Source organism: Artibeus jamaicensis, unplaced genomic scaffold, assembly GCF_021234435.1.
Source record: "Artibeus jamaicensis isolate MK-2021 breed Jamaican fruit bat unplaced genomic scaffold, CSHL_Jam_final contig_923, whole genome shotgun sequence".
Taxonomy (NCBI): Eukaryota; Metazoa; Chordata; class Mammalia; order Chiroptera; family Phyllostomidae; genus Artibeus; species Artibeus jamaicensis.
Genome location: NW_026522014.1, coordinates 4,103,310 through 4,126,509, shown reverse-complemented (window position 1 = coordinate 4,126,509; position 23,200 = coordinate 4,103,310). Strand labels below are relative to the sequence as shown.

Sequence of the window (23,200 nt, the reverse complement as noted above, 5' to 3'; positions counted from 1 at the left end):
ATTAAAAGTGGGTTTGGTGATCAGCTATTAAAATTCTTTTATTTCAGTGACAAACACCACATATGCACCCCTCCTGAGTCTTCACCCGACAGGTATAATCACTCATGTGGAAATGCCCCATAAGAGCACTTATATACGGCATGAGAGCCATAACTCTCAGAAACACCATTTTCACTGAACTCTTTGTAAAGAGCATAAAGTTTCCAGGAGTTATAAATACTGGTGACCTATGGACAAGAACATGAACTACAACATGCACTACACTACAGCGTTGTTCATAAGAGCTAAGTGTTACAAACAACCTCAGACTTTATCAATATAAGACTTTGTAAGTAAATCATGGTGTATCCATACAATCAAGTACTACAGAGTCCCTATCAAGAAAGGAGAGGCTCTATGTATACTGATATGGGAAGACGTCAAGCTATATTATGAGGGAAAGACACAGGAAGCTGAACAGTGCACATAATATGCTCTCACAGGCAAGTATATTTTCAAACAGCTAGGAGAGGAGACTGGTCAGAGTGGTGGCCTCCAAAGACTGGGAGTTGGGGAACAATGCCATAAATTTACTTGGCCATGAATGTCCCCTTTGAGCTTTTTAATTTAGTACTTGTACATATATCATTATTTATAAAAATAAGTAAAATTAAAATGAACTATTGTTCCCCTCTCCAGAGGAAAAACTAACTTACTTTAAAGAGGCCATTTATAGGGTCATATACAATGCTCACTCATTCAGAGGGGATGAATGAGCCCAAACCCAAGTTTACTTTTCTGCAGCTCCCTTCTAACCTACACACACACACACACACACACACACACACACACACACACTTTAATCCTTTTTTTTAATTTCATCAGAATTCTAGGGCCATTTCATTTTCTCTTTCTCTTCTTCCCAATTCTCCCATTATCTAAATGTGCTCTTTAAAAAGAAATTTGAAGTTAAATTCACACTAAGGTCTAATGGACAGAGAATGGTTTAAAGTGTGACCTTCTTAGGATAATCTGAATTTATGTAGAAATCTGCATTCAACAAATAGAACTAAATTCTTAGATACTAATCTGATGTTATAGACACTGAGAAGGGAGAGTAGTTGGTGATCTGGGCCTCTCCTGGAAAGGACGAATAATATCTCAGACAGCCTGAGCTGGGAAGTACTCAGCCTGTGCCTATAATGTGTGTGTGTGTGTGTGTGTGTGTAGAAATAAATACTCTCAAAATATTTGTGCATATATCCATTTAAACATCTTTATGTAACTATGTACATTGAATCTGTGTTCTGAACAGAGTCGTTAAGCTACATGGTGTTTAACCTACTTCTGATGATGAACGAATCACATTTAACATTAATACTTTCAGTCAGTCACTTTAATACTTAAACTGCTTCAACAAGCAATTTGCAAAGGCAACCTTCTAAGTGTCTTGGAAAGAAGCTGATTCCAGATCTTCAACCCAGGGTGTGTTTTGCCTGCTGATTAACAGCAAAGATTAGACAGCTCCATGCGCCACTGATGGGAAACTCATACCTGATTCTGCAATGGGAAGAAAAATGATCTCAGAAAGGAAGCAGCAGAGAGCTGATTAAGAAAACACCATTTTGGTGTAAAATCAAAGACGCACAGACTGTTAGCGCTGTAGGGAAGATTATCCAGTCCAAGTCTTTCATTTTCCGGATGAGAAAACTGCCACTTTCTCAGCTCACTAGAGCCATGAGTCTCCCGCCTCAGTCCAAGGTAATGGACTCGGGGCGTCTGAGCGCAGCGTTTCCATCTATCTTTGTCCTTCTGAAAGCAGAACAGGTTTAGTGCCAAGCCTGCCTCACAAATCACAAGTAAGGGAAGAAGATCCCAGATTCATCTATAATACGTCACATCTCTGATTTGGAAATGCATTTGCTTGTTGGTTTTTTTTTCTCCCTGAATTCCTAACAGCACCTAGAGAGTCTATCCTGTCCATTCGTTATGTGACTCAGTCATCCTTAGCCTCCCAGGTTCCCCCTCATCTCCTATAATAATTAACTGGTGAGTTGGGCTGGGACAGTGCCAGGTCCTAGAATTCAGCCCACCCCCTGTATGGAATTGTAAACCTCTCCTAGATGGGGATCTATGCAGGCATGTGGCAGGAAGACACCATCGCTGTCACCCCTAGGTACGCTGCTGAATGGGGACATCAGAAGAGGACAGACTGGCGGACATGATCAGGGTCTGCGGAAGTGTACCTTCAAGCTGGGCTGCAGAACTCTGGTGCTGGCGTGAGGTGGGCAGCTCTGGATCTCAGCTCTGAGCAGAGCAGGAAAGATTCCCACAGAGACAGGAGCAGCCCTTTGCCCAGAGGCCGCCCACATAAATGAGGCTGCAGCTACAGGTCACTGTGCACTGAGTGTGGAAATGAGCAGGAGTGTCCTTTCCACCACACCTAGCCTCACTGAGAACCAAACCTGAGGCAAAGCCATCTTCAAAACATTACAGTCATGCAGTGCCTATGAACACATTGTGCCCAGGTTGCCATGTCAAGAGGACTGAATTTGTCCTCCAAAATGTAATTGCCAATAGTCCCAGCATGACAGAAATATGGTTCATCAGGCAGGTTCCTTTTGTACTCTCGCCCTTGTTTCCACAGCGGAATTGTCCCAGAGCTTCAGAACCTAGCCTGTGGTGTATGTTTAGCATTTGTCTTTCAAAAGGCCCCCTCTGCTCACCTCTGTAGACGCCAGGCTGCCCTTGGATTATGTGCTCAGATGACACCGAGGACTGGGACTGAGCAGAATCCGGGAACAAAGCAGAAGAACCTGCTGCCTCCCCCACTTGTCAACCACACTCTGGCCCAGGTCTACAGTAAGTGCACAGTAATGGCTCCTGGCAGAGGAACTCTGCTCAAGCAAAGAGCTTAACCGAGGAGAAGAGAACACACGTTCTTCCTCCTAGGCAAAAATGCCAAAGAGGTCTCTCAAGGCCAGGCCCTGTCCATGAGGATCCAGACTATCTAGTCACTTTTACCTTCCCCAGACCATGACCCATTATCTGTGTCTATAATCCCCCCTTCACGACATCAGGGATTATCGTCATGCGCAAGATTTAGAGAGGGTCTTAACAAAGCTTCCACTTTACAAATAGGATAATATCTTGTAAAGATTAATTAGCATAAAGGACCCATGATTCTGTAGCTAATAGACAGAGGTCACCTCAAAATCTGCTCTCCCCAAAATCTTTAAACAGCCTTTGAAAATCTGAAGGGGACATTTAGTTAACTTCCAATCCAATATCCCTTGTAGGTGAAAGTTCTAAAGGAATTTTAGAAGTTTGATGCCTACAAAAATGTGCAGTAATCCTGTGGGTGTTTAATTTAAATCAGAAACCAAAGAGAGGTGTCTGAGCAGCTGAAAAGAAAGCCCTCTGGCTCAGGAGCAAGGGGGCTGGACCTTCCTGAGGAAGAACTGATCCCACCCCAGTGTCCGGAGGCTGGACGCCTGTGTGGTAAACCTTCGGCTAAGCCTCGGCTCTGCAACAGTTATCAGCTAGAATGTTATCTGCGTCCAAAGAACCCATACTCGAGAAGCCTCTGTTGTTACAGCCAAAAGTTATACAGATTGCCTGTGGCTGGATTAGCAAACATTTGCTCTGACTGTGTCAGCGTATTTACATAGTCCTGAAGGATTAGAGGCCGCAGGCAATTCTTGGCTATTTGTTAATAGCTCATATTTTCAAGATGAATCTCAGCATCTTCCCAGGAGAGGGGAAAAAGTAAGCTTGACATGTAAAATTGAAAAGAAAAAAGTTTGAACATCAAGGAATGGAAAAGAACCCTAAGGTGGTAATAGGAGAGCCTGACAGCACCTTTCCAGCAAAGAAGAAAATTAGGTGAAAAAGAGATTATTCATTAAGAGAGTGGAAATAAGAGCTCTTAAGATATTTGGCAGCTGCTACTTAGTAAAGCAGATAGAATACCTGCCAGAAAGTTTTCCAGTGAAATCATTCGCTGCTTATTTTAATTAAAAATATGACTAGCAACCAAAGAACCTGTGGTTGTGGGCCGTAAACAGAGTACTTAAAGTGCACTACGCTGATTAATAAAAGGACTCTGATTAACCTGGCTGAGTAGAGAATTTCATCCCAAAGAGATAAGTGTGATATTCTGCCTGGGTCATTAATAACCCAACACTCAGATGTCTGAAGGAGGATTGAGGTGTGGAGTTGGAAAAACCTTTGGAAAGTTGTATGGATGTTCACGTAGCCAGTATTCTAAGAACCAACCTGAACAGCTTTGGGTTTTCTTAGAGATCCTACTTTCACTCTAAATATGGCATTCTTGGCACATAATTAACTTTGTGTTACTGACATCCCTTGACTACTCAACTATTTACTGCATCTATCAGCTTAAAAGTTGTTCGTGTCTTAATTTTTCTTCCCGCCATTCCCATTTTAAAGCGATCACCTTGAAGATGCAATTTTGCTTCCTAATTTTCACTTTTATGACCCATCCATATCTCTACCATTCTCTAGGAGATATCTCAAATGCAAACCAAGCTGTTTTCAATGTTTCTTTTACAAAGTGTGGGAGAAATGTTTTAAATTAATAAAACATAACTTTATCTGAAGATTTGACTATGAAGTTTAAGATAATTTGAAAAAAATAAAAAGAGATCTAACTTTAAGAATCTTTACTAGGTGCTGGGACCAGACAGGACCCACAGTCCTGGAAGTTGGGCTCTAAATCTGTGGTCTGTCACCCGGGTAAGAGAAGCTAATCAGTGAGATGGGGAAGCAGAAGCATGTGTTTCAGATGCTTTGTTCTACCTTCCACACTGTATAGTTGCTTAGGAGGTCAACTTTTGATAACTGTGTGCCAATTAGATTGTGAACTCAGGGAAGCAAGGTTCAGATATCTAGATTATTTCTTTGCCAATAGAATTCTGAGTTGCCTTTCTGAAAATTATAAAATAACTTTCATTCTGGCTCAGACATACTATCTTTAGGGGATAAATACAGTTGCTCTTAGAAATCCTGTGGAAAGTTCTATGATATGTCCTAAAAGACATAAAAATGGTTTGGGATTAATTGTGCCACTGTTGATTTTCCACAGAACAATCGTATGTTGAATATAGACTATTTATTAATTACACAAGCAGATTTAAAGGTTGGTTGTATCTGTTATAGGTTTCATACGTTGTCTTGCTGATTAAGCCAAAAATAACTGAAACCTGAAGGAAGATACTTCTTACTCTTTACAAGTAAACAGGGAATATTCTGTTTCCTGATCTGAATGCTGGTTACATAGGTTCATTTATTTTGTGAAAATTTATCAAGCTGCACATTTATGATATGTATACTTTTTCTGTATAAAGTTTTCAAAAGTGCTTTAAAAAATAAAAACTAGTGCATAACAACTCAACACCCAAGAAGTCTGCTGTGATTTAATGAAGTCTCACAAAGTTTAATCCAGCCACAGACCCTTTAAGGCCACAAACACAAAAGGGACTCATTCTTTCGAATTATTCAGAAAGGAAATAACTCACATTAACTAACTAACTAACTAACTAACTAACTAACTAACTAACTAACTTAGTGTAGCCTACTCAGCTGTCCCCTAGGAATTCCTCTGTGACTTTGATATAACCACTTAGGTCTATTTTGCTTGACTAGCAACTAGGATTCTTTCTATTTATCACTTCCATCCTGACCAATGTATTTAAAGATTTGGTAATTAGGCCAAAAGACATGTGAAAAAGTTTGAGGAAATTATGCATGTGTGCGCACTCACATACAGGCACATACAATTTCCTGCATAAACCCTGAAGTTATGACCGTACATCTTATTATTTCTCTGCATGCATCCACCTGGCATGCCTGAGAATGGGACTGTTCCTTCCCTTTCCCAGAGGGTGTAATTTGCTTGTCTCCCTAATTGAAAACCACATCCCATGGTCCTAACACTGTGAAAACACCCATAAGCATGACTGAAAATTTATCTCCATGTGGACTGTAAGTGTTAGCTCATGTTGACAGAAATAACTGAAAATGCATTTTCTTCTCTTTCAGGGGTGATGATACCATCGGAAGCAAGGGAAACATCTCTTCCCTGGAGTGTGTCCTCACAGCGCCCTTTGTAATAACCTCGGAATTTTTGCACGCACAGGAAATAAGGAAAGGCCATCTTCACTGCTTGGGGTCAAAGGATCCACTGACTGGGACCCGGTTATTTTATACTGGGCACAAATATAAGTTTTAATTAAAAAAAAAACCTTAAAAATGTATTTAGCATTCAGACTGCACAAATCCATACTAGGAAAGTAACCTAATTTTATATTAGCCGCTCTTCCTTTTTAACAGAGACCCCTATCAACTACTTTTTAAAACACAGACCTTTTCTTTATCTTCTAGTCAAAATAGCAGTATAATTTATTACAAGCCATCAGGTAAAAATTTTAAACACAGTAACTGGATTCAACAATGCTATTCTTCAGAACTCACTATCAAAGTATAGCAAATTAATGTAGAAATAGATAACCTTAGCATTAGTTGCTAAAAATCAATGGTGTGATGATTTATATGTGAATGGAAAGGAGTTCAAACATGAAGAAAAATATAGCTGTTTCTCTCTAAATGGCACACACGAGATCTTATCATCTATTTTGTTTAAACAGGAGTGATGTTGGACATGGTGTTTGTTTGCAGCCCGCTCGCCAGATGGCCTGGCTACTCAAGTTCCCCGTTAACCAGCTGATTTGGGAGATCAGAACCTGCACTCCTCTCATTTACTTCTGATTCATTTAGCACGCGTTCCAGAAAATCCCTTGGTTAAAAAAAAAAAAAAACGATTCTGATTTGTTGTTATCCTTAGTTCTTCATAAGGCAGAGAATCTGTGTTAAGTATATTTACAATTTTGATCTATTATTCAAAAGAAAAGAGTTAACTCTTTCTTTTTTTTCAGTTTCAGCTTTCCTGCTTAAACGGAAAACTCATTAAAACGGTGAGATCCATCAAGGTGCATCAAGACACAACTCTATCCACTCGTTAACTCTCCAAATGGGGGCCCAAACCCTCTCCATTGATACAGATGGGTGTAGAGACCTGTATTTTTAAGTGGCTATGTTAACAGAGACTTATATCTCCGTGCTTCCAAGCCAGTCATACCATGTGAATTAGATCTGAGCTACCTCTTTAACCACAATCTAGAGATGTTTTCTCTATTCTGTGTGATCATGGGCAGAAGGGAAGTTAAAAATAAAAGGAAAGTGCATTACTAAATAAAATTAGCCAGGATTTCAAATTCCAGGTACAAGGACAGAGAAAGGAAAGAAGAAAAGGAAAGAAATATATCAACTTATATTGCAAAAAGGAAAGAAATATACATCAACTTATGTTGCAATTAGAAATATTTTTAAAATACATACTGAAAGAAGCAATAGATTTAGACTCGGTGACTGATGCTGTGCATTAAAAAAATCTATTTTCTGTCAATTATACCAATGACACCAATAATTTTTACCTTGTTTATAAGATGCCAAAACCATATTCTCATCTTCAACTTCAAAAACTGTGTCCACATCTATTTGCCTTTGGATTAAAATGGTCTTCAATTTTCCAAAGTCATTTGTCTTTAGAGCCTCAAGGAAATTTCTCTTGACCAGCTTGGCAGCTGCAGATTTAGTGACAGGGGCAGCGGTGCCGTCCATCCTTCCTCTTCCTCTGAAAGCTTTGTTGTGATTTATCAAGAGGAGCACCGAGCAAACAGGCACATGCTGGAGAGCCCGCAAAGTGTCGGCTAATTTTATCCCAAAGTTATGCTGATCCGTTCTATTTATATAGGGATCGTTTCAAACTTCAAAATATCCTTCTCGGCTGTCACTGCATTTTCAAGTCTTTAAAACTGGTTCTATACGAACTGATTCATTGAATAATATGAAGGAAAACCCTCACAAGGGATTCCAGAGATGAAATGTCACTACGATATGATCAAAGTGATCGTGTAAGATTTAAAAGCTCTTAACGCTTCTTTTCCCCTCAGTAAAAACATCTGGTGCCCAACTGCAGATCTTGCTCTGTTTCACCAACATCCCCAAATGCAAATTCGTTACAGTCGCTGATACACGGGTTCCTGAAAACCTGTAAGAGTTCTGTAATATAAGCCTTCAAAACCAAGTGTGGTCACACACATTGGAAAACAAATAGAAGTTTTTCAAGTGACCTAGACTTTAACAATTTCAATGTCATGAAAAAAAGTGGGGTGAGATGATGGTGGTGGGGGACCGTGTTAGGCAGAGGGAGAGACTAAAGACACAAACCAGCTAACTTCAGTGAGTGAATGAGCTTTATTTAATCATGGCTTTTTAATCAGTTAGAAAAGACCATACTGGGACAATTGTGGAAATATAAATATGGACTAGATAATACTTGATGCTATGAAATTATTGTTCATTTTTAAAGGCATGGTAACGTATATGGTTATGTAAAAGAAGATTCTTATTCTTAACTGATACATGAGGGGTAAGTTGTCATGATGTCTTAAACTTATTCACAAATAGTTCAGAAAAATAAAAATTAATTATGTATATATATACACACACATACATATATAATTGTGTGTGTGTGAATAGAAAAAGAAAGAGAAAACAAATTTGGCAAAAAGTTAAAAGTTGGCAAACCTAATGAAGGATGTAGAAGAGTCTGTTATATTATTCTCTTAGTTTTCTTCTAGTTTGAAATTTCTTCAAACAAAAATTTAGGAAAGTATTCAATTTTAAGAATGTGTAAATCATTAAAATTAGAAAATGATGACAATAAGTTTTAATTTGAATGCAAAAAATCACATTTTATATATTGTTGGTGAGAGTCAGAACTGGTGCAAACTTTCTGTAGAACATGAAATTTTTAAAGAACTTAAAATGATAATAGTACTTAATTCCTACAATTTACCTAAGGCCATAAAACATGGATGCAAATCATAATATAACTTTGACCTTCTCTCATTGATGTGCAACATAAATACAAGCAAGTAGAAAGTGAGAAGTCAAGTCTATAGCACGCTGAATTTTTACAAAGTGAACTCACCTGTGTAACCAAGCCCAACAGACTATGCCCCCTTATCTTTGGGAATACACCCCAAGACCCCCACTGGGTGCCTGAAACTGAGGATAGTACTGAACCCTACAGAAACTATGTTTTTTCCTGTACATACATAGCTTAGATAAAGTTTAATGTATAAATTAGGTGCAGTAAGATATTAACGACACTAACTAATAATAAATAGAACAATTGTAACAAGATACTGTGATAAAAGTTATATGAATGTGGTCTCTGTCCTCCAAAATATCTGAAAACTGAGAGGGCTACCGTCAGTGATTGACGGGCAGGGGTCACACGCAGTGTGAGTACTCAGGACAAAGCGATGGGCCACACCCTGGGCAGGACAGGACGGGATGGTGGGGGATTTCAGCGTGCTACTCAGAATGATGAGCAACTTAAAACTTATGAATGATTTACTTCTGGAGTTTTGTATTTAATATTTTTAGACCACTACTGGCAGTATGTAACTAAAACCAAGGAAAGCGAAACTTTGGATGAGAGGGGACTACTCTAGTTCAAGTGTACTTAACACCCTCTTCATGTCCCCCGCCAAGCCAATCGAAACGGACACCTGGCCCCCAGCAACACCATTATCCTGACATCTAACAATGTAGGTAAGCTTTGCTTGTTTTTCAATGCTTAAAATATTGCGTTAATATTTTTAGTATATGTGCTGCCGAAGCAAGAACAAATATTGTGCTGATATTCTTAATTTTAAAATCTTCCAGAAGATAAAATTTGAAGTTCAACACAGTATAAAATACTTGTTCTGAAAAAAAAAATGGACAAATGAATAAAAATGTATGTGTGGATGATTATATTGTTAATAATAGAAAAAATTAGAAGCAATCTAACTGACCATCAGTAGAAATTTTGAAAAATAAATTATAGCATATACATGTAATAAAATAACCTCAGTCAGTCATTATGACTAGGTAGATCTCTATTTATGTTTAAATATACCAATTTATAAAAGAGTATTTGTAGCATATATATACACAAATATATATTTTATGTTATGTAAGTGTAGACATTTAAAAAGATGTTTATTTTGTATATATTTACATACTGTACAGATATATCAATATATTTATGATGTGTGCACACAGGAACAAAAGTCTCTAAGCCTCTATTACCAAATATCACCAGTTTTTATCTCCTAGTGGTAAGATTACATCTGATTTCTTCTTAATCTCTTTCTTATCTTGTGAATTTATCTACAATGGGCAAATATTACATTTGTAATAAAAATACTGAACATTCAAGTAAGGATAACTTGTTAACTCATAATAGCTACAGGATTATAGATTTCATGAAGTAAGGAAGTGAATCATTCTCAAGTTCTCAGTGCTTAGCCCAAATGAATAAATGGTGAATGCATAAATTAATCATTGATTATTTACAATGTCCTTAACTCGTCCTTTCTGGCAAATGAGACACTGTTTCTTTGAAGACCACATGGGTTACTCAAGTAGATGTATGTCATTTATTGATATGCTTTGTCTGTTTTTGACAAAACTAAGGGAAGTATTTCCCACAAAGGGAAACAGAGATCCAAGAATTTTGTAGTATTGGAGGTTAATCAGTGCAAAGGCCACTAAGACTGACTCTTTTTTTTTAACCCTCACCTGAGGATATGTTTACCAATTGGAGAGAGATGGGCAAAAAGACAGTGAGGAACATGGATGTGAGAGAGAAACATTCATGGGTTGCCTCTGTTTTGCACCCTGACCAGGGAATCAAACCCCCAACCTTTTGGCATACGGAATGGCACTCCAACCAACTGACCCACCCAGCCAGGGTGGGAGGAAAATCTTATAAAATTCAACTTGAAAAATACAAGCAAAATTATGGAGATTTTTTTCATTTAATATTTACCAGCATTTGGCTTAACAACAACTGTATAATTCATCGGATCGCAGAATAAAATGTTTACTATTCTCTGAGGAAGATAATTTTTCTGATCTAATGTTATACTAAAAATCATTCAAAACATAAAGATAATGCATCATATTATTACTAATATAATAACTAATCACTGAAATATCAAAGATGAAGAGAGGCCCTAGGCCAAACTGATGAAGTTCTTGAATACTTTTATAAATGTGATCCTTTTTATATTAGTTTGACAATATACAATCAACATACGATTAACCCTCACTTCAGCCATCCATTCCATCATTTGAAAGTTAGAGTCAGAAGATTCTTTGTTACATTGAGCCAAAATTTGCCCATCCATAATTTCTTCCCATTGGGTCTAATTATGAACATGCAGTTAGACATGTATTTCAGACTCGTCCTTGATGAAGGCCTTTCTAATATTTGGAAATAGCATCATATCCTTTCGTCGTAATTTTTTTCTGAAGTTCTGTCAACTGTTTCTTTGGGGTGGTTTTCAGAATTCTTTTGTCCTGCCTGCTCCCTTTGGGGTCTTCTCTATTTTATTGATGAACGCTCCTCTTAAATTTTGGTGCCTATAATGGAACATAATGTTCTTCGAGGGAGCTGACAAGCACAGATTGTAATGGATGACACCAGGGATACACTGCTTTTTGAAATTGTATTGAAATGCTTAGGGGGCGCTTTGCAAGTCTCCCCCATGTAACAGTTGTAATCCCTTCAGTAAATACCTTCCAAGCACCTACCCTGTGACAGACATTTATTCTGAGCACTGGAGATACAGTTATGGACCAAACAGACAAAATCCCTGCCCGGGTGGAGCTGAGAATGCTAGTAAATTTAAGTGCTAAAGGCAGTTCCCAGATCCTTCCAGTCTCCTGTGCTAGAATTTGACACAAAGCTGCAAATTCATTGAATTGCATACAGAAAAAATATAGTTTGTTTACATACAGTTCATAGATCTGATCCCTCTTACAGGTTCTCCACCTTAGTGACAAAGGGAAGGGCAACTTAATTTTAGTCCAGCCTAATATGTTTATAATATGATCCAAATAATTAGCAATCTCTTTAAGCAAATGCTTGGTCTCTTCGGAAATAATTCTCTATCTTTCAAAGTTGTGGCTTTCCTTCTAAGGGTTTCTGGAAATGTGGGATATGTATAGAAGCAATATTAAAAATAGTAATATTTAACAACCAGCATCAATGAGAAGAGGCTTTGGCCATAAATAACCAGTGTGGCCAGACCAGTGTATACCAGGTAAATATCAATCGAGGGAAGAAGGGCAGCTTCTATGACCTCACAAAGGGAGAAGGTGTCCTCAGGTGGATGCATTGTCCTTGGGGACACTCCTGATCTCCATGTCAGAGTGGCTCTCCTACCTGGCTCCCATCACTGGAGCACGGGATCCCGGTCATTGCCTCCAATGCTGATATCCTTAAAGTCTGTAGCTCCTTGACTATGTTAGTCCAATGAAAACACAAAAACTCCATGTCCTCCCTTCACACTTCGTACAAAGACCTTGGAGACCCTGCACTTTCTATAGCTGCCTTCTTGCCTCATCTTAAGGCCAGAATGGACATGGACTTAAGCTGAATGCTGGAGTTCTCCAAAGAGTCCATATTCTCCCTGATGCTGGACCGCTAGGCTCAGGGTCAGACGTTCTCAGGCATATCTGGTTGCTGCTAAGTCCTTTCTTCCCTTCACCACTCCACTCAAGGTCAGCCCTGGAAACGTGTGAGCAAGGAAAAGAGCATGGCAGCCAACCCCTCGATCAGCCAATATCGCCTCTCATAATGCCTCAAGACTTCAGTCTTCCTGGCTGGCAGGGTCCAATTCTGGACTTGTCATTTCCCCTTGAACTTTTCCTTTTTCTCCCCAGATCAGTGAGCTTGCTGACCTCCCTCCGCAGGGAGGGAAGACTTGCCATCTTTTGCTTAGTGGAAGAAACTCCACCACCTGCATCCTTCAGGGATGGCCTCTGATATAAAGAAGGAGATAAGGTGACTTAGACAATTTCTCACTTCTTTGAGCCTGATTTTCAAAACCATTTTGTTTACAAACCTCAGTGTTGACACTTAAACCCGATCAATGGCCAGTTTGTTCAAGGGTGTTCCTGTACTTTTTTTCCTTGGGTTGACAAACCTCAGGACTTGGCCCTGAAGGCTGAAGGCTCCAAGGAAGACGATTGAAGAATTAAATTTTTTAAAAAGCCTTGTGTTAACATTTGGAAACGCTACCATTTTAACCTAACGACAGGACTTTAATTTTTCTCACAGAACTTATTTCATTTCCATCTCAGAGCTGTAAAAATAAGTAAATCTGAACTCTGTGAAATGATTTGAGAAAACACAGTCAGTTTCCATGAAGAAATACATAAAATTATGAAAGTCTTCTGTATTATTGTGCTAAAAAATCAATTATTGACCAGTTCATCAGAGCAGCAGAGGATAAAACTAAGGGATTACTATTTGTACTTACGAAACAAATAGCAGCTTAATTAAACTGCCCATCAAAGTCATTCTGACACCTAAGAGGTGATGTGCCCGGTGCTAATAAACCACATTTGAGACCTGCCGACATTATTCAGGTGACTTCTTCAAATCACCATCTCAGACGGCCAAATGGCACAGTGGACAGGTTTCACCTTGTCCATTCAGGCCTGCCAGAAATCCGTGTATCATCAGCTCTTAAAAATGAAAACGCTCCATGCTGACAGATGAGTTTTTTATTAGTGTTTCACGACATGCCCAGGACAGTGTCCTCTGCTTTGGGACAAAACAAAGAGCTTTCTTACAAGGTGATGACATTGTGGCAAGTGGCCTGTAAGATCCTCCTGCACTGTCTTGGGGGCTGTGGAGGAGGCTGCGGGCACAGAAGCTCGGCTGCTTGTTTTTTTGATGTCTGTGTACAACACAGTCTAGCCACTAGGGGTCTCTCTTCTGGAGCACAAATTGTTTCTCTGTCCCTTGCAGCCTTTGAACATGAGTTTGATGCTAATTAGCCAGCAATTACTTATCAAATACAACCATAGAGAAGAAATATTGGGTTGGCCAAAAATTTCATTAGTTTTTTTTTCTGTAAGATGGTCCCAGTAGTGCTTAGTTGTCTTTAACTTCATTCGAAACAATTTTGTTAGACTCTATTGTGACAGCTGTCATATCAGTGTGCATTTTAAAAAAAGCTTATCAAATTGGTGAATGTTTGTGTAGCCACTTTAATATTGAAGATGAAAGAAAATACACATTTTCAGCATATTATGCTTACTCTTTCAAGAAAGGTAAAAACACAACTGAAAGACAAAGATTTGTATGGTGTATGGAGAAGGTGCTGGCATTGACTGAATGTGTCTTAAGTGGTTTGCAAAGTTTTGTGGTGGAAGTTTCTTGATGGACGATGCTCCAGGGTCTGGTTGAGGTTGATAGTGATCAAATCAAGACAGTAATTGAGACAATCAACATTATACCACGCAGGAGATAGATGACATATTCAAAATGTCCAAACCAATAAAGTCATTGGTGAAAATGAAAAATATGTCTTTTATTTTACAGAAAAAACTTAATGGACTTTTTGGCCAACCAATAGATAGTTTGTCAGTTGGCAATACACACTGCAGAGAAAAACAAACTGGAAAAGGCCTAAGGTCACAGCCAGCTCATAAGTCACTCTTGCACAGATTGGACCTCCACTTCCAGGCTGGTTCCGGGGAGAGGTTACAGCCCAGGAAAGCATCACAGTTTCACATACATGGTCAGAACAGTCCTCATTTTCCCTGAGGAATAATAACTTGAAAGAAGTGTGAGGGCAAGTCGCGCTGACACCTGGGAGAAGAGCTTTCTAGGCCGGGGTGGGGGGTGGGGGCAAGAGGTGCTGAGGTTCCGCTATAAGGAAAAAGCCACCCCAAGAGGCCACTGTCTTCAAGATGTCTCTGCCTCTTTTTAAATGCTTTTAAAGCTCAATGAAGCTTGGGATGGAACTGACAAATACTCATTTATTTCATTTCTTCTACTTCTTGAGCTCAAATCCAATTCTGTCATAGAATTCTAGTTCAGCCTAGAATCGCATCTTCACCTTTGCTGTTTCTGGCCTGACACATAGTAAGTTCTCAACAATTACTTATAATTGATGATAGTTTTATATTTTTCATAAATAAGCAGTGAAGTGCCCTTTTGTATTTTATTTTTGGATATTCAATATTGAAGTGAAGCAAACAAAAAATTTTCAGAGCATATTAAGGTGTCAATCCCTTATCACCCAAGTCCACGGCCCTGCCCTTGATGTTCAGGCATGGCAACAGGATTGTCACAGGGACCTAGCAAACTGCACAGTTAGAATTATACCGTGCAGATCAAGTCTGGGTGCTAAGCATACTGTTAGGTAAGAATAATTCCTGTATCTGTAAGAACCAAATGAGACCATGTGTAGTCACATGTTTTGTACATCACAAAGCATTCCAGGAGCGTTACAGAATTGCTATTGCTGCCGTTCATAACAGTGGGCTAACACAACATCATTACTCTCCTGAGAAAGGCTGGCTGGTGTTACTGTAGAAGAGCCTTGGGCTGGGACCCTGGATGGTGTTCCCACTCCGGTGATGATTAGCTGGGTGTTTTGAATAACTCAGAACACTTCTCAGTGACTCCGTTTCTTTTAAGTAAAATCAAACCTACTGTACCCATTCCTCATCCTTTAGATTTTGTTTTTGCTTTCTTCTCTGTCACTGATTATAGTGTCTCCTGGATATTGGCAAAGCCTGACAGCGTTTACAAAGGCAGAAGTCCTTGCATGATTTTCAGAGGGATGGCCTTGCCACTTGCCCACTGGTGGGCCCAGGTTTTGTCTTCCACCAGTTGGGGGCGCTGGAAGAACTCTCAAAGGCCTTCCAGTTCTAAAGTTCTGCATGTTTTTGCTCTTGGTGGCAAAACAGGAAGCATGTGTTTAGCATAAAATCTGTTTTCTTATAATTCCACAAATGGCTGAAATGCTTGGTTTGTAAATGACAGAGTACAAAGTCCTACTTAAGCCCGTCTTCACTGAGAGCTCTCCTCAGGGCTTGACGTCCCTCTTCGGCGCGCTGGAGCCATTCATCAGACGCTACCATACCCTTCCGGGAACTATTATCAGCGAACAAACCAGCTGTCTTTCACGTGAGCATATTGAAAGTGAATTTTTAGTGAATCACTCTGAGCTTTCCTGGAGCATCTTGGTCACTGACACCATGGGACATTGTTCTCTTGCAATGGTCCCCTTTATGGGTGGCGGGTGACAGAATGACTGGATTGACACAAGCCATACATAAGCTCTGATTCACCTGAATTTTGACAGATTGTTCATTTAATGTCATCGTTGACTGTGAAAGAGAAGGTTTCTCGATAAAACATCCCTGCGCCCACCGGGTGGGCATTAGCTGTGTGCTCCAGGTCTCCTAGCAACTGGCCTGCATTTACAAGCCCTTGCAGCACAGTTTCAACATCAATACCAGCTTGCATTGCCATCCCTCGCCCCTCACAGAATCAACTCAAGGGCATAATTTACCGTAATTTTGTCTCAGCAGAACATTAACGTCACGACTGTACTCCAAGCAGCATTTGCATCCCCTTTTCACATTAGACAAATTTATAAATGAGATGGTGTCATTCGGGAAGAAAATCGCCCATCCCTTTCGGGTGTTACAAACAGCAGGCTGCTCTGAATTATCCTTCTCTAATGTTCTGGAACATTCTTTAAGACCTACAGCTCTCAGATGCCTGTAAGCTGTTTACCAAGTGCAAAGATTCGTCCATTTTATTTTATATATGAAGAGATACGTAAACTGTGACTGCCCCCAAAATGCTTGCGAGCCCTGTGTGTGAGCGCTTGGCTGGGCAGCCCACGGACTCTCTGGGCTCTTCTGGCACAGAATGTTTTGCAGGATGAGTCAGGCTGCCAAAGCTTCAGTTCAGGGTCAGGGAGGGAGATGGAGGGGAGCGTATTTACGGGAAACCAGTAGGAATATAATCCACCTAAAGAAAAACAACATTTTTGCTTTTTTAAAAAAACTTGTTTACTTGTCAAGGAGAATCACAGAATGAATTACACACTGGAAAACAGTTTGACTGCAGGGTACTTAAGAGAGAGAAGTGCTGAGACCAGAGAGTTTACGTGACTTTCCCCAAATGACATCGTTAAGTAGTTAGTGGCAAAGGGGGGACTCCAACCGGATGGCAAGCTTAATACTTTGGTTTTTGATCCACATGACTCTACCTCCTGGCAGTTCTTGTGCCTTGTCCCTTCTTAAACTGACTTATCCGTGTGAAGAAAGTATAGGCAGCCACATGGGCGCACATGAGAAAGCTCTTTCAAGTGGATAAATTTATGACAGCTTTACAAATTCATAAAACAAACAGATCAACTGTTATTTCATAGATGTGATATTTTTGATGTGGTCACGGTATACTTGGGGGATTCAAAAGCTGACACAGAGTTCATCTTTTGGCAAATATTTTAAGGATGCTGTTTTAGGGAGAAATAAATGCAGCTTCAAACAACAAAGCAGATTTTAAAGCCACAAACATTTTTCTGGAGAGAGTGTCAAAATTAAAACCATGCAAGCTAGTCTTCTTTCATGCATTGTCTTTACCACATCCGGCCACTTGATGGCAGTGTTCCTCGGGAAATCAACCTGTAGAACCAGCTGCAGCATCCCAGGGAAAAAACAATCTGAGCCAATGCAGATAAAACGTGACCCAGATAAAAATCACAAATATGGATGAAAAATTGAGGGGTTTTATCCACATAAACGATATCTTTTCTGATCATATTTTCCTGTGATGAATTTTATGTGTTCAGAATTAGCCATGAGTTTACGATGTTATAGATTGAATTTCAAGACATGAATGGCCAACAAATACATAAACATAAATTAAACATTATTTGGAGGGGGTCGTCCGTTTAGTGTGTGTTTTCACACAATGGCATTAAGAACAGCACCTAAAATAACAAACTAAAAGGTTTTGTACTGTGAGTTTCCGATTTTTCCAGACTGTTATTGTCTTATGAGTCTCTGCATTTGGGTGTGGGAAAGCAAGACCAGCTTGCTTCTCATGCTCACAGTTTTTCTCTTAGGCTGAAAATATTCCATATAAGACCAGAGTGAGATTTGCTGAGTCTCATCTAAAAAGGCGTGAAGCCACTGATGGAGGTTAAAGCAGCAGCTACTGCCTGTCAGTCAAGGCCTCAAGGCCGCAGGCAAGACTGTGAAATCAAAGATTTGTTCCCGGTTCCCCTGCTCTGTTCCTTTTCTGTGTCTGTATGCTGCCCCGTGATAGCTCCAGGCAGTAAAAGAGCTAGGCTCATCCTCTTGCTCTTCCTCCTATTTCTCGATCCCTCCTAGGTGGATTTTGTATTTTAAATGAGGGTTGTAAGCTTTCTATAAATCTTGAAAGAACGAATGTCAGCCACTTACAGGGGAATATTTCGGAACAGGCATGCTACGTACGCCTAACTCACACAGCTAATAAATAGCCTTGGCCTACAGCTATCCAATGACTCTGGGCTTGACCGGCAGCCCTCCCACCACATACCACAACTCAAGAACTATCGAGTTGTTTTTCTGTGTCTGACTCTGTGATACACGTGGGCAGAAAGATGAGTAGGATGCAGCCGCTGATTGAGGACCCTTTATAGTCTAATCAAAGAACTCAGACAATACTGACTACACAACAAGGCAGAGTAGAATATGCTGTGAGAGAAACACAAAACCCAGGAGGTAAGGGGCTGGTGCATGGTCGAAAGGGACACTCTCACCTTTCGGTGTAAAGAAAGATGATCATTTAACATAACTTGTGATCGATTCTTTTCCATTGGCAGTCTAGATGATTGTGGTTCTCAAACTTTAAGCTACTTCAGAATCGTCGTCAGGAAGACTTGTTATCTCACAGACTGCTGGGCACCCCCTCTTGAAGTTCTAATTAAGTTTGGGTGAAACCTGAGAATTTGTTCAATGCGAGTGCTGCGGGTCCAAGGGCCACACTTATAGAGCAGTTGCTTTGCAGGCTCTGAAGAATATCTGCCAGGTTAGAGAAAGCCATGTCATGTCACCCTAATGGACTGCACTGCAAAATACCTCCTAAGTCCCTCTTCCTTGATTATTGTTTCTATATTTCAATGATCGAGAATATCAGATAATTTTTTATCTGGACCACATGCCTGTTTGGGATAAAGAGCCATTTTACTGTTGAAAATGTAGTGTATGCGTAATAATAGAATAATGAATTTTAAAACGTGTTTAATTTTCACCATAGGACTCATTAATTTGAGTATGTTAAACAATCACGATCAGTTAGAATAACTTAGACTGTTGAAAGAAATATACAAAACAATCAAGTTACAGGAGAAAATTTTACATTATATCGAATGAGTAGACCGATTATCTCATTTAGTAAATTTTATTTTTTTAATTTTTTGAAGATTTTATTTATTTATTTTTTAGAGAGAGGAGAAGGGAGGGAGAAAGAGAAGGAGAGCGATATCGATGTGTGGTTGCCTCTTGCACACCCCCAAATGGAGACTTGACCCGTAACCCTGACACTTGCGTTGACTGGGAATCGAACTGGCAACCCTCTGGTTAGCAGGCCAGCACTCAAAGCACTAAACCACACAAGTCAGGTGTGGTAAATTTTATTCTTTTTAAAATATTTTAACATACAAGTTATATTTAAGTGCTAGAGCCTATATATACCCTATTTTTATATTTTAGCAAAAAAAAGAGAAAAATACAAATAGTTAAGATATAAATATGACTGGGCAATCATCAAATTAATAGAACAAGAAAAGCTAAAGAGCTGAAGTTCAGGACACAAATACTCTTGAGAGCTACCATGAGGTTGAGACACTGTACCTACCTGACTATGCAATCTTCAGTCTGGGCCATATCAGCGATGGTGTGCCCTGACTTTTAGCAGATACCATACATAAACATCCAGCTTCACACACACACACACAAAATGTCAGGACTCATTCAGTGTTAAATCTGGAAGGAGTTTTTGATATCACTGATGGCATCGTTTTACAGCTGAAGGAATGTGCAGTCCAAAGATCAAAAAGTGTGCCCAAAGCCACCCAGTTGCTCCTTTTCCACCCCCATCACACCCAAGTTGCTGGCTGGTGAGTAAATACCCTTCCGTTCTCTTGTGCCCACACCATTCACGCACAGGGACCACAGGGCGCATTGGCTCATACCAGCCCTTGTGTCCCTCACTACTGTTCCCCATCTGTCGGCTCTGTCCCTCCAACAATGGTTGCAAATGCCTCAAAAGCAGGAGCCGCTTCTTCACCCCTCTCCTGAATCTTCTTCTGATACCTTAAGGGACCGATTATATCTATACCTAGATAGATAGATAGATAGATAGATAGATAGATAGATAGATAGATAGATAGATAGATATGGATATAGATATATGCAATATAGATACATACACACATATATAAGTAAAAGGAATCTCCAAATTACAAAAGCATTCACAATAGCATCTGTATTCTATAGGCTCTTTCAGGTTGGAAGAGCAAGGGCGACCAATTACGCTTTCCTCATTAATGGGGCTTTGTTGTGAGGACAAACAGGACGCAGCTTCAGCAGCTGCGCACGCAGCCAGGCCCCACTGGGAACTCTTCACCGCCTGCTATTGTCCTGGGTGAACCTGCAGCTCCTGCAGCCCTGCAGCTGCTCTCCTGATTTAACTGCTTACCCTCTCTGTGCCCGGGGTCCTTCGCCTTCAAAGTGGAGATGATAATAACAGTGCCTACCTCACTGGCTTGTTGTGAGGATTAACTATGTTGACATGTGTAAAGAAAGCCCTTACAAGAATGTCTAGGGCATAGTCAATGCTAAGAGGTGTTAGCCGTCATTATTAATTCAGCATAGACCCACAGTTCTCCTTGAAGATGAGGGTCCAGGTTCCTCTGAATGGTAGAGGCTCAAAATTCCCCTTTTGTCCTTTTTTGTGAAGTCGGCTTCCCCCCCCCCCCCCCATAGTTTCGGCTCACTGGTACCATTACTGCCCTGGCGGAGAAAATCAGCTCACTACTTTTCACGTCAGAAAAGTCCTCGGGAGCAACGGATTCCATGGAAACTCGCCACTGGTGAGTGATTGCTTATTCCAGTGCCAAACAGCTGGAGCACTGACAGAGGAAATAGAGGCCTTATCAGATTGGCTTCCTCATACCAAGACAGTTTCATTTTCTCTAAAAATTTGTCAAGTCTTGACTTAAATAGAGCTTGCCTAAAGTGCACAAACTCTGTGGAATGGGAAATACAAATTTCCAGGTGGAGCAGAGCTGGCATTTTATGCAGAGACCTGTGTTACCCTGTGGGAGCCCTCTTTGGGGCCCACTGCAAGACCTCACTGAGGTTAACCTGGTTTTATCATTCCCTAAAGAGGGTCCCTTGTAATTAACCCCATTGTTGAATTTGAAGACTGTCCTGAGGCTTTTTGCTCCAGGCGATGCACGGGGACCTTGGCACAGCTTCATCAGAGCCCCTGTTAGTGAGAACTGCTTGCTTTTCCCTGTGAGGGAAAGAATTACATTGCAGTAAAATGCAAACCCACTTGCAGGCAACTGCAGATTTACAGCACGGCAGTTCCAGAGGAATCGCGGGGCGGCGGAATCTCGTCTCCCTGGAAGAGCGAAGCTACAAAATGGTTCTCCAGATCGTCCAGGATCCCACCCAAGACTGGCCGTACCATTCGTGGTGCCCAGTGCGAAACAAAAATGCGGACCCCGTGTTCGAAAAGCATCGACTTTCACGATGGTGGCAGGAGAGCATTAATCCAAGTACTGGGTCAGTCAGAGCACAGAGCCCTGGGCAAACTGCCCAAGTCGCAGGCCCATGAAACTGAATTTGATCCCATGTGTCATTGAAAAATGGCACTTTCCACTGTGATTTGAACACATCATGTGACCTATGGGGAGAGAATGTGAGTGCGGGAATCAACCTTGCTTGTCCAGTTCTTCCAGCCCTGGGGAAAACCACCGGATGGGCGGGGGTGGGGATCGAAGTGGCGCATGTTGCCCCTGGCTGCTTTGATTACTGAGATCGCAAGTCCCCACCCCCAGCACGCATCTGTGCCCCACCCTCAGCTGTGAGTCTGAGGGACACGCACACTCCCCTCTTTCGTCCTTGTGCTTTCTGCACTGCATCCGGTAACGGCACCGGCTCAGTCCCACTGCACATTGTACAAACTTGACCGAGGTATTTCTCTTTCTCTGCCTCGGTTTCTCCACGTATAAAAATACGAACAACAATTATACCTGCCTAAGAAAGCATACTATGTGAGCAGACACAAAATATTTAGAATTGTCCCTGGTACACAGTAAATGCTCTCAAGGTATTAGTTGTTATCAACCTGCCACCTTTGCCCTAAGTGCACCGATGCCCCTGTTGCCCCCCCCTCCTCTGCACCACTGCAGTTTGAGTGGGGACATTTTTTATTGCCACCAGAAGGCTCTGGCCCAGCACTTCATGCCCAGGAAGGCCCCAAAATATAGGCATTTGTTTTTACTTCCAAATAATCATAGATACATACAGTCACAGAAGGACAATGACAGTATGGGAAGGTCCTTCATTCCTCTAAATAAATGTTGCTAAGTGTTGATATATTAACTATAGTACAACCCTACATTGGTGATCTTCAGTTTTAAATATACTGGGTTTTGGAAAAACGGAGTTAGCTGCACAGCTGTGTCACAGGTCCTCAAAACAGCCACCACCACCCCTTCCTCCTCTTCCCATTAGTTAGAAAGGCAGGAACAAGAATCCACATTGTTTTGCAAATGAGGGAGCCCACTGGAAAGAGAAGGGAAAATCACAGGGGCCCCCAGAGCTGAGTTCCAGGGATCACTGTAGGTTGGGGCTGAGAATGCATGTTCTCCCTACGCTGCAGGACTGATGGGCATCAGGAAGGATGCACACTTCAGAAAACACACTAGGAACAGAACCAAAGGGAAAGGAGACCTCTCCAGAGCGTTGGAACGCCTGCAATCAGGCTGGTATCAAGGATGGCTGAAAATGGAACCATGGCAAGAACTAGGAGTTGAATTTAAAGCTCTAGAAGAAAACAACAACAAAAAAGTTGAGCTTACTTTGTAACCAGAGTACTACACTATGAGTTATTGTGTGAATTTCTTTCTCTTGCTTGGTGATAGATTAGAAGAGAATTGTAAATAAAACATACAAATGTCTTTCCTAATAGAGA

At 40.7% G+C, this 23,200-nt stretch overlaps 1 protein-coding gene and 1 long non-coding RNA gene across 2 annotated transcripts in view; both read right to left on the bottom strand.

Moving 5' to 3' along the window:
• ASB4 (ankyrin repeat and SOCS box containing 4) overlaps positions 1 to 8,095 on the bottom strand; it is a 59,043-nt gene extending 50,948 nt beyond the window's left edge. The window contains exon 1 of the mRNA XM_037142793.2: positions 7,494 to 8,095. Coding sequence (XP_036998688.1) covers positions 7,494 to 7,680 — 187 coding nt within the window. The 5' untranslated portion in view covers positions 7,681 to 8,095. The remainder of the gene's footprint in view (positions 1 to 7,493) is intronic.
• A 3,080-nt stretch (positions 8,096 to 11,175) lies between these two features.
• The window catches only part of LOC128625825 (uncharacterized), a 129,575-nt gene continuing 117,550 nt past the window's right edge, over positions 11,176 to 23,200 (bottom strand). Inside the window, exon 4 of the long non-coding RNA XR_008389650.1 lies at positions 11,176 to 16,969. This is a non-coding gene — a long non-coding RNA (uncharacterized LOC128625825). The remainder of the gene's footprint in view (positions 16,970 to 23,200) is intronic.